This window comes from Vanacampus margaritifer, chromosome 5 (genome assembly GCF_051991255.1).
Source record: "Vanacampus margaritifer isolate UIUO_Vmar chromosome 5, RoL_Vmar_1.0, whole genome shotgun sequence".
NCBI classification, from domain to species: domain Eukaryota; kingdom Metazoa; phylum Chordata; class Actinopteri; order Syngnathiformes; family Syngnathidae; genus Vanacampus; species Vanacampus margaritifer.
The window spans coordinates 22,682,856-22,697,391 of NC_135436.1; the positions used below are offsets into that span (position 1 = coordinate 22,682,856).

At 41.7% G+C, this 14,536-nt stretch overlaps 3 protein-coding genes across 5 annotated transcripts in view; 1 reads left to right on the plus strand and 2 right to left on the minus strand.

Annotated features, from left to right (window-relative positions):
• Nucleotides 1–3,462, minus strand: part of LOC144052477 (uncharacterized) — a 39,145-nt gene extending 35,683 nt beyond the window's left edge. Inside the window, exon 1 of the mRNA XM_077566570.1 lies at nucleotides 1,803–3,462. Coding sequence (XP_077422696.1) covers nucleotides 1,803–1,997 — 195 coding nt within the window. The 5' untranslated portion in view covers nucleotides 1,998–3,462. The remainder of the gene's footprint in view (nucleotides 1–1,802) is intronic.
• Nucleotides 3,463–6,708: 3,246 nt separating this feature from the next.
• Nucleotides 6,709–9,682, minus strand: snrpa (small nuclear ribonucleoprotein polypeptide A). Of its 2 annotated transcripts, XM_077566887.1 has the most exons (8): nucleotides 9,608–9,682; nucleotides 9,233–9,305; nucleotides 8,716–8,888; nucleotides 8,480–8,629; nucleotides 8,217–8,378; nucleotides 7,130–7,218; nucleotides 6,867–7,050; nucleotides 6,709–6,790 (listed from the first exon to the last, which is right to left on the minus strand). In XM_077566887.1, exons 2-7 carry the CDS (start codon nucleotides 9,303–9,305, stop codon nucleotides 6,891–6,893), a joined length of 807 nt encoding a protein of 268 aa, XP_077423013.1. In that variant the 5' UTR covers nucleotides 9,608–9,682; the 3' UTR covers nucleotides 6,709–6,790; nucleotides 6,867–6,890. The 2 variants fall into 2 exon arrangements, with proteins under 2 accessions (XP_077423013.1, XP_077423012.1); XM_077566886.1 differs by having other exon boundaries at nucleotides 6,709–7,050.
• Nucleotides 9,683–9,933: 251 nt separating this feature from the next.
• actmap (actin maturation protease) lies at nucleotides 9,934–13,676 on the plus strand. 2 transcript variants are annotated; one of them, XM_077566884.1, is made up of 7 exons: nucleotides 9,934–10,017; nucleotides 10,247–10,435; nucleotides 10,876–10,944; nucleotides 11,121–11,239; nucleotides 12,402–12,531; nucleotides 12,712–12,782; nucleotides 13,147–13,676. In XM_077566884.1, the coding sequence occupies exons 2-7, from the start codon at nucleotides 10,260–10,262 to the stop codon at nucleotides 13,554–13,556; spliced, it is 975 nt and encodes a 324-aa protein (XP_077423010.1). In that variant the 5' UTR covers nucleotides 9,934–10,017; nucleotides 10,247–10,259; the 3' UTR covers nucleotides 13,557–13,676. The 2 variants fall into 2 exon arrangements, with proteins under 2 accessions (XP_077423010.1, XP_077423011.1); XM_077566885.1 differs by having other exon boundaries at nucleotides 10,012–10,149.
• Nucleotides 13,677–14,536: the final 860 nt, after the last annotated feature.

Sequence of the window (14,536 nt, forward strand, 5' to 3'; positions counted from 1 at the left end):
TTCCAAACAGGACCATTTTATATAAATCTCTCCATAAAGCATCACCTGCATTAAAGTAAAATGATGACCAATTAATGATTTACAATAGATGATGCGTCAAGCAGCCGCAGGCAACATGTGCTCATTGGCCAATTCATTATATACACCTCTGATAGAAACATTGGGATTTGATGGATAATAAATACTCAATTTTGCTTCACTGCTTAAGAGAAGGCTGAAATATTAATGACGCCTGTTTGTGACGCAGACTATTTTTCTACAGTATAGTGCTTATCCTCGTTATGATCACGGGAGAGTTTGAGCCGATCCTAGTTCAGTTTTGAACAAGAAGAAGAATACATTTATGCTTCTTTCAGTCAGAACAATCCTAAAAGTTACGTGGTGGCATAACAAGCAGACGGCTGGACATAGCCCAAAGCACAAGAAAGTTACATGTCTATATATAACCTGGAATCAATTCTACCTGACATAACAGCCAGACACCTGGACATGGGGCCTTATGGGTCTTGACGGTGGATAACAGGACAATTACCTGTACATGTCTGTGTAACCTGAAACCTATTCTAGCTTACTTTGAGTGAGAGGCGTGGTAAACCCTGGACTGGTCACCTGCCAATCACAGGCTATGTGTTTGCATAACAACCAGACACCTGGAGCATGTGGCCTTATGAGTCTCGAGACTGAAACACAGGACAGTACATGTCTATACTGTATGTGACCTCGAGCCTATCCGAGTTGACTACGAGTGAGAAGCAGGAGAGACCCTGGACTGGTCACTGGCTAATTGCGGGCTATGTGTTGGCATAACAACCAGACACCTGGACATGCGGCCTTATGGGTATCGACTGTGGATAACAGGACAATTACCTGTACATGTCTGTGTAACCTGAAACCTATTCTAGCTTACTTTGAGTGAGAGGCGTGGTAAACCCTGGACTGGTCACCTGCCAATCACAGGCTATGTGTTTGCATAACAACCAGACACCTGGAGCATGTAGCCTTATGAGTCTCGAGACTGAAACACAGGACAGTACATGTCTATACTGTATGTGACCTCGAGCCTATCCGAGTTGACTACGAGTGAGAAGCAGGGGAGACCCTGGAATGGTCACTGGCTAATTGCGGGCTATGTGTTGGCATAACAACCAGACACCTGGACATGCGGCCTTATGGGTCTCGACTGTGGATAACAGGACAATTGCCTGTACATGTCTGTGTAACCTGAAACCTATTCTAGCTTACTTTGAGTGAGAGGCGTGGTAAACCCTGGACTGGTCACCTGCCAATCACAGACTATGTGTTGTCATAACAACCAGACACCTGGAGCCTGTGGCCTTGTGAGTCTTCACTCTGGAAAACACTACAGTTACATGTCTGTGTAACATGTAGCCTGGACTGGTCACCATCACATTGCAGGCTACTGTATGTGTTGGCATAACAACCATACACCTAGACTATGTGGCCATGTGGGTTTTGAGACTGGAAAACAGGACAGCTAGCCTACATGTTAACAAATGAAAAATGCAAAATGGTCAACTAAAATTGGACAAAGTGTTATTTTATAAGAATAATCCATGGTGTTTGCATGCTTGCAGTTCAACCAAGATTCGTGCGGTTCTCTGCCTGAGAACAACAGGTGGGCAGAGCGCCACCGAAGAGAACCGGCAGCATAAGACGGACGACAAAAGCAGACATAATTACACGAAAATGTGAAACTAAACAAAAGTGGGCACCAAAGTGTGTTAAAAGTCAGCTGGCGTGCTTTAAGTGTTGCTGCAAATAGCACTTAATCGGCGGCTTACCTGTGGTTGCAAGGCGAGCGCGACGAGGAAGATCACAACCCGAGGCAGGTGAAGGCTTCCCGGGTGCGCGGCGGGCTTCCCGGTGACGCTTCTGAGCTCCGGCCGACTTGTGCCTTCCATCCCAGCGTCGGAGGCGGCGATGGTCCCCTTTCCACTCCTCCTCCTATTCCGAACCGAACCTTTGACAGCTCCCATCTCCTTCCCACTTACTTCATCCCTGCTTTGATCTGCGCCCACCGCGCGTACACCTGCGCCCCTCCTGAAAGGTGTGCGTTCTCAAACGCACCGCGACCGTAAACGCACCACCGGAGCGTGTCGGGTTCTCTTTCCTCTTTTAAGCGGCTTTAAAGGTCCAATCTGGCGGCTCGCTGGACTTGAACTCTCATCCCAATTAGGTCACTCTCCCTCTCTCTTCAAGGCTGATCAATCAAGCCCCGGAGTAGTCGAACATCTTCGGACTCTAGCCCATTTTTTGTTGTTGTTGGTTGGTTGGCCTCAAGTTTGTTTTTTTGTTTTTCCTTTGTGCGCTCCTCATGCAAAAAGCGGCCGGGTGGTCATTTGTCAAGCGCACACGGAGCCTGGCGGCGAGTCAATGTGGGAAACAATGAGAGAGAGGGAGAAAAAGAGAGGGAGAGAGAGAGAGAGAGAAAGGAGCGCACGGAGGGTGTGTCCTGAAGCAGGGACTATCCGTCTTTCAACGCCGGTCCGGAAGATTCCCAGCTCTTGACAAAAGCTCCACTTTCTCTCTCTTTGCTCTCCAACTTTGCTTCATTACGCATCACGTTGGCCGCCCGGTCCAGATTATCCATGCGTAAAGTCTTTACGCAACCCAGAGCAGGCTCTGTTTGTTGTCCTTTTACATCAAAAGCTTCGCCGTGTGCCAATTAGCAGCAGTGCCGGGGGTTTACACCGGCTGGACATCAGGGGCCCCATGTGTTTTCATTCCCCGCCCCCTTCTACCAATTCATTTGGATGATAAAACCATTCAATCACTGCATTAGTGTGACACTTTTTTTGCTCTAGCAATCAGTTAAATTACACTCAAAGTAATATTGGTTGTACAATCTAATAAAGACATGACATTTCGTGTATTTTTCTTTCATGCCATTAGATTGTCCATGTGTTGTGGTCACCTTGTGCATCTGTCTCATCAACGATAAATTTTCAGGCATGCCATATAGGAATTACTTCACGATATTACAATATTGGAGTCCATCCAGTTTCTATCACACTCCTGGGTGGGCTGCAGCCTATGCCAGTTGACTTTGAGCTCCTTATCTCAACTTGCTTATAATTACACTATGCTAGTTACCATGGTTACATACTGCTCTTGTTAGATGTGCTGTTGTCTCATTATCATCATCATCCATAGTATGTAACCGGCTTTGTCTCGCTTCCTGCTTCATATTTACATGCTTCTTACTGCCGTTGGTGAAGCTGTGGACAGAGGTGTTGTCATCATGGGACTATCACTGATGTTGATACGCCTGTTGTGCCCATATTTCTCTCGTCCTTTCCTTGGTCGCTTCCATTAAAGTTAAGAGTTTAATTTGTTCTATGGCCACACACATAATGCGAAACACCTGTAGGCTATCTCAAATCATCTTTCCCCATTTAAGGAAATAGAAATGTCGTTCATCCATTCGAGCCAGACGTTGTGCTAGTTCTGGTGTGAACATTGGCCACGAGGGGGCAGTGTAATACAGATATCAAGACACACGAAGAAGAATTACGTAGCGGATAAATGCATGTGTTTGAAATGAGGTAATCAAGTTAAATTCGATTTAATTTAGATAACGCTTGCAATAACTAGCAACAATTTGGAGTTCCACACAAAATCAATGAATAAATCTTACGAGTCTCCTGCTCCTCTTTCAACAAACTGATGTTTCTCCCCGGGGACATAATTTAAATTAGAAAGATATGTCCCAAAAAGTCTATCTACTGAAACAATGATTATGTTGACTCAATTTACTCACAAATTGACTTTTACAGCTTGGAACCTGCACAGGACCCTTGCAACTTCTGCCATCTACTGGAAGAGCATTTCATTTCTCTGTCTGTTACTATATGTCACTGGTAAAGACAGATAAGAGTTGTATTTGGAGAAAAAAATCATTATCTTTATTGGTCTGAAAGTTATGTATACACACAACACTCGCCATGAAACCAAATGAGACAGCCCAACCGTTGATTAAACACTAACAGAATGAAGACATGTATGGAACAGGAAAAAATATTTTCAGGGTATTGGGCCCATGCACATGACATATTTTCCACACGTGTCCACACAATGTACCTTCTTTATCGCCGATGGTGGTCTTGTTGCTCAAGAACTTCCCTGACAACCGCTGGTGTTTCCTCGGCCCCCGGCGCTCGCCGTTGACCCCCCCAACCCCCAAACCTCCGGCAGTGGAACAGAGAGGACCCTTGAGGAAGCGGGGGCCTCGATTTGCATGCCAGTGCCATGACCTCTGTGCCCGAGATGAATTCTTAACCAATGCAAAAGGGGGAAAACGACATGACAGGACCAAGTCTGTAAGCCATAGTTCTCCACAGCTCACCTGAGGAAGTTACTGGTGAATAAACAAGAGCTTATCGCACTGTTTTGGAATAAAAGAACATAAAGATTTGTCATGCTTAAAGTAAATATCTTTTATCTGCAGGTTTCCAATTGATTACGCAATAATCACGTGGAATCCCCCAGGGCTCACTTCTAAGTCCTCCTCCTTTTGATTTCCAAATACTCAATCAGTTGATTTTTTTTCTTTCCGTTTTCTATATATTAATTATGGCACAATCACTGTAGAGTATTCTGTTGATACGGTGATACTAGAGCAGACTCATGAACGACTCAGCGATTCCCAATCTCTTGAGTGTATCATCATTCATTTGTATGCGAGCATGACATCTGCATCATGAAACTCCAATACTTGCGGCTAAGATTCTCTAAATAGATCCGGGCTTTACAAACAAGTGGATAGAAAGGAAAAAAAGTGATACAGTCTGGAAAAGGGGGAGTGGGGTTGGGGGGGTAACATCAGGAAGATCTCGCACTCTCTTTTTATTTGACTGCGGAGTGACGTCAACACCCTCCCACATGCGAGTCGACAGATAAGTCGCCTTTTCAGCCCCTGCAACTGTAAGAACACTGTGCTGGTGAGTAGGAAGGCGCTAGGCATGTTGCCAGGAGCATCCAGCACACTACACACACACATATGGCGCCCTGGTGGCTAAGGTCAGCGCTTTCTCAAGGCAAAATAAGGGAGTGTGGAAAGGCTTGGGAAAGTGACGGAAGAATGGGCATTTGTGCGAACACAGTCAAAGCGACCTAAAGACAATAACTCAGGGCACAGTTTAAGTCCACAACGGGGGGGTGGGGGGTTCCCTGTGTGTGTGTACATACAGTGGGCACAAAGTGAGTCCAAATTAAGACTAACTCACACTCAATCCACTCAGTGTTTGCAACATAATTACACTGCACAATAAGCGAAGGCCACAGAGGATACGGTGGGCAAACAGGAATTGGGCATTTACTAATTGGCACACTACTGTGAGCACAAGTGGCTGTTAAACTTCATCAAGAGTTTGATTCAATCCAAATTGCTGGCTTGTCAACACGGAGAGGGCTCGCGATCCTCCGATTGACCAGAGTCGTCTTAAAATAATTGGTTGGAGCTCAAAATGTTTTGACAAGAAAGCCGTTTTTATCAGTTGTGATTGGGTTAACTTGCAGGTGGTATAAGTAAATATTCAAAATTTTAATAGTGTGACCAGACTCTATTTTGCATTTTGAAGTTAGTGATTCTCAAAGTGTCATGCTAGCGATTACTATTGGTACACAATAATAATAAAAAAATACAGTAGTCAGTAGTACAGCTCAGCTCAAGTACATTTGCATTGAAAAATGACTTTTTATTTAACTTGTGTAATACATTTCAAACTGAAAATAATTGTGTTTTTTTTCCTTTCTATATTAACTCATTCACTCTCAGCCATTTTCACTGAAACAACCCCCTTCGCTCCTTGCTGTTTTACTGGATTTTGACCGATTTTGCAAGGCCCACAGAACATTGTGTTCTATTGCTATAAAAACATGGAACCTACCAAAAGAAAGACTAGTCTCTTCTCCCACCAGGGCAAAAAAAAAAAAAAGTACATTTTTATCTGTTTCCATTTTACAGCAATTAGTATTAGAATATAGCCAAGTTTCATTATTATTCACAAATCTGTTTAGAACTGTGTGGAAAATCAGCTTGTTTGCAACATTGCCCCGGTTGATCTCTTATACTCTGCTGCCATCTGCTGGCTGTTTTTGTAAGAACCACCATTGCTTCAATCGTTCTCTGCAGTTGGGGCTGCATCAAAGCCTTCTGTATGCGCTAATATAAATAAAAACTTTTTTTTTTTTTAATACGCCTTTGGGTGCATATTTAAAATAGGACATATTTACACGTATTAGGGATAAAAGGAGTTAATACCATTTCAAATGTCCAAACTGCATGAAATTACAGTGGCTTACAAAATGTAAACACATTAGCCTACAAATGTATTGTATTTTAATGTCAGTCATATTGTAAAAAGTTTGAGAACCAAAAATTTGGTTTATAAGCAACCCTTAATGCTACTTTTACTGTAAATTTGCCACATTGCGTGGCTTCATGAAATAGGGCGTAATGCAATGAATTTTAATTGATTTGATTGATTTGATTTTACATCGATAATTTCCCCCCACAGAGAAATGACATACAATTGTTTGAAAATCAACGTAATCCTTTGTAATTTATTACTCTTTGGCCTACCTTCACTGGGAAGTTGCCTCCTGTCACACTTAATTCAATAACCACAACAATGGCGCCATCTGCTGGACTTAAGAACACTCAATGATTAGTCATGAAGCAGCACGTTATCTGAGAAAGTTTGTTTTTATTGTAAAAAATGGAAAGCTCCAGGTGTGATGTCTGACAGACCAGACGCTGGGTGCAATGCTTTTGGAAAAACATAAAATCAATGGAAAGTAGGGAAAAAAAAGCATCCTCAGTTTGTGTCACTGCTCCAACAAACCTGCGCAAGGAAGTGACAGATGGGTTATTTCTTGGCGAAAGAGATCTTCATGGCGTTGCTCTGCGTGATCTTGAAGCCTTGCAGAGCTTCTCGCGCTGCGCCGGCCTGCACGTCATTGTCAAACTCCACGAAGGCGATGTCGTGCCGGCCGGGGACCAGACGCACTTCCTTGAAGCCCGGGAACCTGCGGACCAAACCACGGCGTTGAACATATGGATGAAGACAAAATGTGTTGTGCCAAAATGCAGTGAGTTTTTACTGACTGGTTGAAGAGCATGGATAGCATGAGCTCGTTGGTCTCCTCGGGCAAGTTGGTGAGGAAGAGGATGTGATTGGGAGGATTCTCTGAAATCTGGAAGCGTTAGAAATGCACTGTGTACAAATGAATGATGACAACTTGATTGTTATTTTGACTTTAAATTTGAACCCATTTGGCATATTTTGCTCCTAAAAGGAATTGATAAACACACATGAACAAAAACATGAAGTGACGCGCAACCCCCCCCCCCCCCCGCCCCCCCATTTCAGAGATTTAAATGCAATTAATGTTGTGGTCTTTTTTTGTGCAATTTTGATATTTCATTCTGCATGCGTTTTTCCAGTGCTATTGTTTTTGGTTCGAGTCTGGTCGTGATTTAATTTTGCCCAAGCACAATTAGCAATCGGTACTTCTTCGCTTGACCGTTTCAGGTTGTTAATAATCAATGAAAGGATCTCGTTTTAATGTCAGACAAAATCATCTTGCTCAATTAACCTTTCAAAAACACACATTTTGATGCAAAATGTCAAATCAGTGCGTTGGTTGTACCATCACTGAGGTTAATTTTTCTTTTAAAACCTTGCTGCCTACTGTTGGCTTGAACATAAAGGGCACGCTTCTCATAGGAAATTTTTATAAAAGGACACCGTTGACAACATTGCAACAAGTCAATTTCAGTGGAATACTGTACATGCATACAGATATTCCAGCCAAACCTGAGCAGTTTTTCCTGTCTTTGATAAGCAAAAAAACAGGAAGTCTAAGAAGAGTAAATTTTCCTCTCCGAACTTTAAGCCAGTGTACTTTCATTCCATGAAATTATGCAGTTGCAACACATTGGTGCTTAAATGTACTGTATAATGTTAAATTATGTTTTAAGTGTCAGATTAATGGCATAAACATCATATTTTGCCTAAATTTAAAGGGGCTTGTCGCGCCCCCCCCCCTCCTTTTTTTTTTTTTTTTTAAAATCAAGAAACTCGGGGCACTGAAAGGTGACCCGCCAGGGTTCTCATAAATACAAATGTAGACTACAGCATCGTTCGTCACCTTAGAGCAACAAAATGCCCTTCAAAGACGCCTTAAAATACCTGCTGGTGCATCTGTCCAGGCATCATCTGACCAGGACCCATTCCACCAGGCATCTGCCCTGGTGCCATCCCTGGGGGCGGCATCATGCCCGGCGGGGGCATATAGGGCGGCTGTCCTGGCATGTGCATCATGCGGCCCCCCTGGTTCATCTGAGACATTCCCTGCAGAAAACGGCATAAAAGGCAGTCATGACGGCTCAGCGATTTTAGTAGAGTATAATAAATATTATAGGTTATTACAAATACAATTGTGTGCATCTTACAGGCATGCCTCCAGACATTGCAGCCGCCTTCTTGTTTCCGCTCGACTCGGGCTTCACAGGCTTCTTCTTCTCCTTCTTACGATCGCGCTCCACAAAAGTGCCTTTCATTTTGGCAATGATGTCCGAATCCTGAGTTGCATACTGGATGCGCTGTGGAAAGTGTTGACCCATAAAAATCACCATAAAGCATTTTAAAGGAGGGATGTAAGGTGAAAAAAGGGCCACCAAGGACATACCATGGGTTTGTCATAGAAAGGAAATCCCTGCATGGATCGGAGAGCATTGGAGGCACTGTTGACCTCTTTAAAGATGACAAAGGCCTGACCCTTCATTTTCAAAGTACGGGCCACCAAGATGTCCAAAATCTGGCCAAACTGTGAGAAGATGGCATAGAGGGACTTCTTCAACTCTGAGGAAACAAAATAGATACATTATTCATTCACATTGCACACATTTACAGATTAAAATGGGTGATCTGATGTAAAGTGAGATATTAGTAATAAAATTAAAAAAATCTCAGTTGTAGCTTCATTTAAAAGTTGTTTCTTCTATGACCAAGATTAGAACTAAAAACACTTGTATCTAACATCAGCTTTCCACACTGAAATAAATGCAAATGCCATTAATCTGTTCTTGCCCCGCAAACATTTTTTTAAAATTGTTTTTATATTAAGAAAAATACTCTAGGGTATTGTACTTTATAAAAACATCCAGTAAAATACAGTTACATAGAATGTAAAAAACTGTCCTCACCATCTTTCTTTATTTTCTCGTTCAAGTTGTTGATGTAGATTGTGTGATTGAGCCGAACCTCCGTCGTGGCCATCTGTAATTTCGAAAAGAACACCTTGCAAGTGGAACTAACTTCACAAAATCGATAGAAAACTACATGCGACTGGACGCACAGTTAGCATTAGCAACCGCCATTCATTTGAATGGCGTGGGCTTAACCTTAGCCAAAAAGCAAATTCTAAAACAGCATTATTAAGCCAAAGATATACTACCGGCTGCTCAGAAACGCACGAACCACTTAAAAGAGACAAAAATCTAACATGCTCACTTAAGCCTGCGATTAAATAAGTGATTTGTAGATCAAATACAGACTTATTATAGTGGACTTGTACGTACCTTGAACGCTGAATCAAACGCGAATGAAGCCGATGCGAAGTCTCGCGATAAAAAAATAAAACAGTCTTATTCGTCATGTTTTGGCAAAGAGCTCTCAGCCGCATTACTGCCATCTTCAGGAACAATTGGGGTTGCATACTACAGTACTTTAAACAAACAGTCCTATCACCGTATTGAATTTAGAACATCAATTTGATATGGTTTCTCTATAAAATAAATAAATAAATGTGCCCTTTGAGACGCCAGTGTTCCGTAAATAATACAATCACTTAGCAATTAGAATTTCCTACAAGGGGCGACAAAGTGCATATTCGGCAATGTAACCCGCTGAATACACGAAGAAGAATGTTTGAAGGTGCCAAATATGGTCATAAACACCGGCTTCGCTAGCCAGCGGGGCTACTCCGAAAGTACGTAAACACAATTAATCAAAACTATTGAAAATGTGCAACCGAACGTTGTGATTTACATTTGTAGGTCTTAGTCGTTAATAGAAAATTGCCACGGCTAGTTAGCACGTAGTGACAAACTTTTAGGCTATGGTATGTTGCAGGTAGAATCGTGTGCTATTTTGTGTGTTACTGTACGGTGCAACTGCAATGTTAGTAATCACTAATCAAGCGTCATTATCACTGGCAGGACATCTGAGAAAATGTCGGGGTGCCCGATGCCCCCTGTACCTCCACCTCCTCTGCCTCCACCTCCTCCAGCACCTCTAGATTCAATGGACAGAAAGAAGAAGTTGTACCAGACGATAGGCGGCAGCAAGAGCCCAGTGAAAGGAGACAACACGGAGCCCCTCCTGCTTATCAGCCAGAGGAAGAGCAGGTGACAGATGAATAAATATATTATCATAAAGCAGTTGTTCTTCCATTGTTATGGCCGTATTCATTCACCTGCATCAAATGGTTCACATGACTGCATTTTTTTATTATATTTTTTTATAGTGTTTATTTCAAGGTAAGACAATTGAGAACAATAAAGAATTGTATTACTGGCCAGCATTATATATAATGGTATATAAAATATTTGAACTATGTAGTTTATTTTTATGTATTTATTTTCAAATTTTTTACACACCCAACGCATTTTTGTTTATTTATTTTTTATCTCAAGCATACAAAATTTATTGTGATTAGATTTTTTTGATAACCGTCAATGGCAGTGAGTGAGATAATAATGACACTATGCTTGACTATTTCATTTGAACTCTTTTCATGTGCATAAAAGCAGTAATCTTAATGTAATTTATATATTATATACTTCAGTTTCAGCCAAGCTCTCCACTGGACTCTGGTAAACACGTACGTGCCTTCGCTCATCCAAGACGGCCCACAGTAAGTGCTGCATGCTTGTCAAGTCCCGTCATGCCCTACCTTTGACTGACAGCGTACTTATGTAATGCTGGAAAATCTCAAAAATACTTTCACATTGACATCATTATTAGGTATACTGTACAGTGCCTGCCAAGGTGTGCCAGTACGCCGATTGTGGTTTTCTGTTTATCTTGTAGGTGCGGCTTGGTGGCCTTGTGGATGGCTGCTCACCTGCTGCAGCCGGCCGTTGACATGCACGCCGTGGTTCAGGCTGCGCTCGGCCGAGGCTTCACAGCACAGGGGGAAATGTTCTCAGGTGAAGAAAAGGAGCACCCTATTATACAAACACATGTAGTGTTTGTATAATAGGGTGTCACTGATGTACCTCTCACACAAACTCTCTTACAATTTGCCAAGACACTCACACGCTGAATCACACTCATGCGTACTACTGAAACACTCTCACACACTAGAGGAGCACCCTTACACACAAGTGAAATGCTCTCACTCGCAACTCAAATTGTATCACGCCTCATATTGGCATACAGTCATATAATGTACTGAAATTCACTTGTGTTTCTGTAGTTAGCGAGAGGGTGTTTCAGTTGTGTGCATGTGAGCGCTAAAGTAGTGTTTACCAAAGTATTTCAGTAGTGGGTAGGAAAGCGTGTCAGTCGTGTGTGGAGTGTTTTAGTAGGGTGTGAGAGCATTTCAGTAGTGAGTGTTAGAGCATTTTAATACTGTACACTCTTAGAAGGGTTCAGTAGTGTGTCAAGATTGTTTCCATGTTTCAGGTGTGTGTGTGAGAGAGGTTTTCATTAGTATGTATGAGAGCATTTCAATCGGTAGTGTTAGAACATTTCAGTAGTGTATATACGGTATATGGTTTCAGTAATTCAGTAATGAATTGAGTGTTTCAGTAGTAAGTGTGAGAGCATTTCAATAGTGAGTGTTAGAGCATTTCAGTAGTGTGTATACTGAAAGGTTTCGGGAATGTGTTTAGGGTTTCTGAAAAATGTGAGAGGGTTTCAGTAGCGTGTGTGAGAGCATTTCATTAGTGAGAGTTATAGCATTTCAGTAGTGTGTATGAGAGTGTTTCACTCAGTAGTATTGCCTGGAGTGTTTTTTAGTAGTGAACTAGTGTATGAGAGCATTTCAGTTTTATATATGAGAGCCTTTCAGTATTGTGTGAGAGTGTTTCAGTGCTGTGTGTGTCAGTTTATTTCAATATTGTATGTTATAGTATTTCAGAAGTATGTATGAAAGCATTTCAGTAGTGTGTGAGAGAGTATTTTAGTCATGGATTTGAAAGCATTTCAGTAGTGTGTAGAATTAGAGCATTTAAGTAGTGTATATGAGAGTGGATAATTTGTAATTATTGACTATGAGAGCATTTCAGTAGTGTTTGAGAGAAAATCCTGAATTATGTCCCTGATGACCCATCATATCTTTTTTTTGTTGTTGTTGTTTTTTGTCAGCTAGAAACATGGCGCTGCTGGCCGAGGAGATGTGTGGCTGCAAGGCGGAGCTTCTGTCGGGTGGTTTGAATGGCGACAACGCCACCAGGATCATCGCACACCTGTGGAGCAGACAGCCCGTTCTCATCCCGTATCCGCTGATTTTTGTAGTGATCTTCACCCTGCCTAGCTATCATGTCAACTCATGGGTGGGGAAATTCAGTGCAAGGGTGGCGATTATGCAAATGAGCTCCATTGTTACATCACAGTGAGCTGTAATTGCAAAATAGTTTCAAAGCAGGAATTATGTACCTTGACATCGGCTATCCAGATATGATGAAGACTTCAATCATGAGCCTTGCCAGCGTGGCGGCCACAGGGCGCACTGGGCCGTGGCTTCAGGTACGATATGGCGGCCAAATTGCAAATGTTCCACGTACGTCATCTAGAGCAGTTCAAAATCAATATTTATTGACAAAAATATTTTCAAAATTTAATATGCTATCAGAAATGCTGATTACTAAATGTGTGCATATTTATTTATTTTTTGTCGAAGAACAACCAATCAGAAGATGTAAAAATGCTGACATCATCGAGGGCCAGCTCTTTGGCTCTGTGAGGACAAATGTGAAATCTGATTGGTTAAAGACACAGCATCATTGCTAATATAGTTTAATTCAATTACAGTGGGCAGATTAGATTGATATGGCAACACATAGAGCCTGAAATCTGATTGGACTAAAAAACACATCTCTTTACCTTGCAGGTGTTCTCCTGGGTACGGACCAGGGGGACAAGAGCACAGAGCCCACTGAACCTGACCCCACTCTGCCGTGGATTCACCTGCGTGGACACTCCGGCTCCTCCTCATCGTGTCCCACAGTGGACAGCTCACGTCTCAGAGAGGTTTACATCCTGGCCAAGCAGGGCAAAAGTCTGCGCTACCAGCTGTGGAATTTGGACAGCGTTGCCCGTAGCAACCAGCAGCTCAAGACGATGGACCCACAAAGATGCAGCGATGGAACACAATATGTTCTTCCCGAAGGTGGAGTGGAAGGCGGGCTGGCTGGTCAGGCTGTTTTACTGCACTTAAGGACAGAGTGTGATGGTGGTGCACATGAACACAATCACGTGCTGGGGTCGACGGAGAAGATGATTTTAAATGGTCAGCAGTGAATTCACAGGTTTGTTTCTAAATACTTGATGCATGTTGGAAGATAATTGCTGGAAAACTAGCAAAGACTGAAAAGTATGTGGAACTCAAATGTGGATAAATTAAAGTTGTTTTTCACCAAATGGTGGCCTATTGATGCAGTTTTCATTGTAGTTTTTTTTTTCATTTTGAGTTTTTTAAAATATTTAGTTAGTTTTAACTGGTTTTCAGGGTGGCTTTGTTAGTTTTGATTAGTTTGAGTTTCCCCCCCCCCAAAAATGCTTAGTTTTTGTTTTAATTTTAAATTTATTATTTGCGTGCAAGAAGTAAAAAACACTATGGTAAAACAGCATTTCATTTATGGATGGATAATCCATAAATAAAATGCTCAACTCAATACTTACTGTATACTTGGAACTGCTTGAACAGTTTACTATATATATATTTATATATATATATATATATATTTTTTCTAATTATATGTATATATATATATTTTTTTTTCTTCTTCTAATTTTTATATATATATATATATACATATACACACACACACACACGGTGTATAGTTAGTTATAAATGAACCCCCCCAAAAAACGCACTTGTTATCCTAGAAATGACATCATCTGAAGGCGCTTCTCTATTGGCTGCTGGTAGATGACGTCACTTATGTGCGACGGACTTTCTAACGTCCTTATTCCACTTAATATGGAAACATACTTAAAATCACATTCCCATAGACAAAAATGAACGACAGTGTTTGTTTTTTTTTAGTTAGTTTTCGTTTACTAAAGTAACAAAAAAAGAAGAAGTCATGAATAAGAAAAAAGCCATTATTATTAGTTATCCTAGAAGTGACATCATCTGAAGGCGCTTCTCTATTGGCTGCTGGTAGATGACGTCACTTATGTGCGACGGACTTTATAACGTCCTTATTCCACTTAATATGGAAACACTTAAAATCACATTCCCATAGACAAAAATGAAAGACAGTGTTTGTTTTTTT

Excerpts from the sequence above, each read along its gene's own strand:
- snrpa (XM_077566887.1), bottom strand. The coding sequence starts at position 9,305 with ATGGCCACGACGGAGGTTCGGCTCAATCACACAATCTACATCAACAAC. Across the intron at positions 8,630-8,715 it reads CTTTCTATGACAAACCCATG|CGCATCCAGTATGCAACTCA; the intron begins GTATGTCCTTGG and ends CACTTTCCACAG. Across the intron at positions 7,051-7,129 it reads CTATCCATGCTCTTCAACCA|GTTCCCGGGCTTCAAGGAAG; the intron begins GTCAGTAAAAAC and ends TTTGGTCCGCAG.
- actmap (XM_077566884.1), top strand. The coding sequence starts at position 10,260 with ATGTCGGGGTGCCCGATGCCCCCTGTACCTCCACCTCCTCTGCCTCCA. Across the intron at positions 12,532-12,711 it reads AGACAGCCCGTTCTCATCCC|ATATGATGAAGACTTCAATC; the intron begins GTATCCGCTGAT and ends TCGGCTATCCAG. Across the intron at positions 12,783-13,146 it reads GCACTGGGCCGTGGCTTCAG|GTGTTCTCCTGGGTACGGAC; the intron begins GTACGATATGGC and ends TTTACCTTGCAG.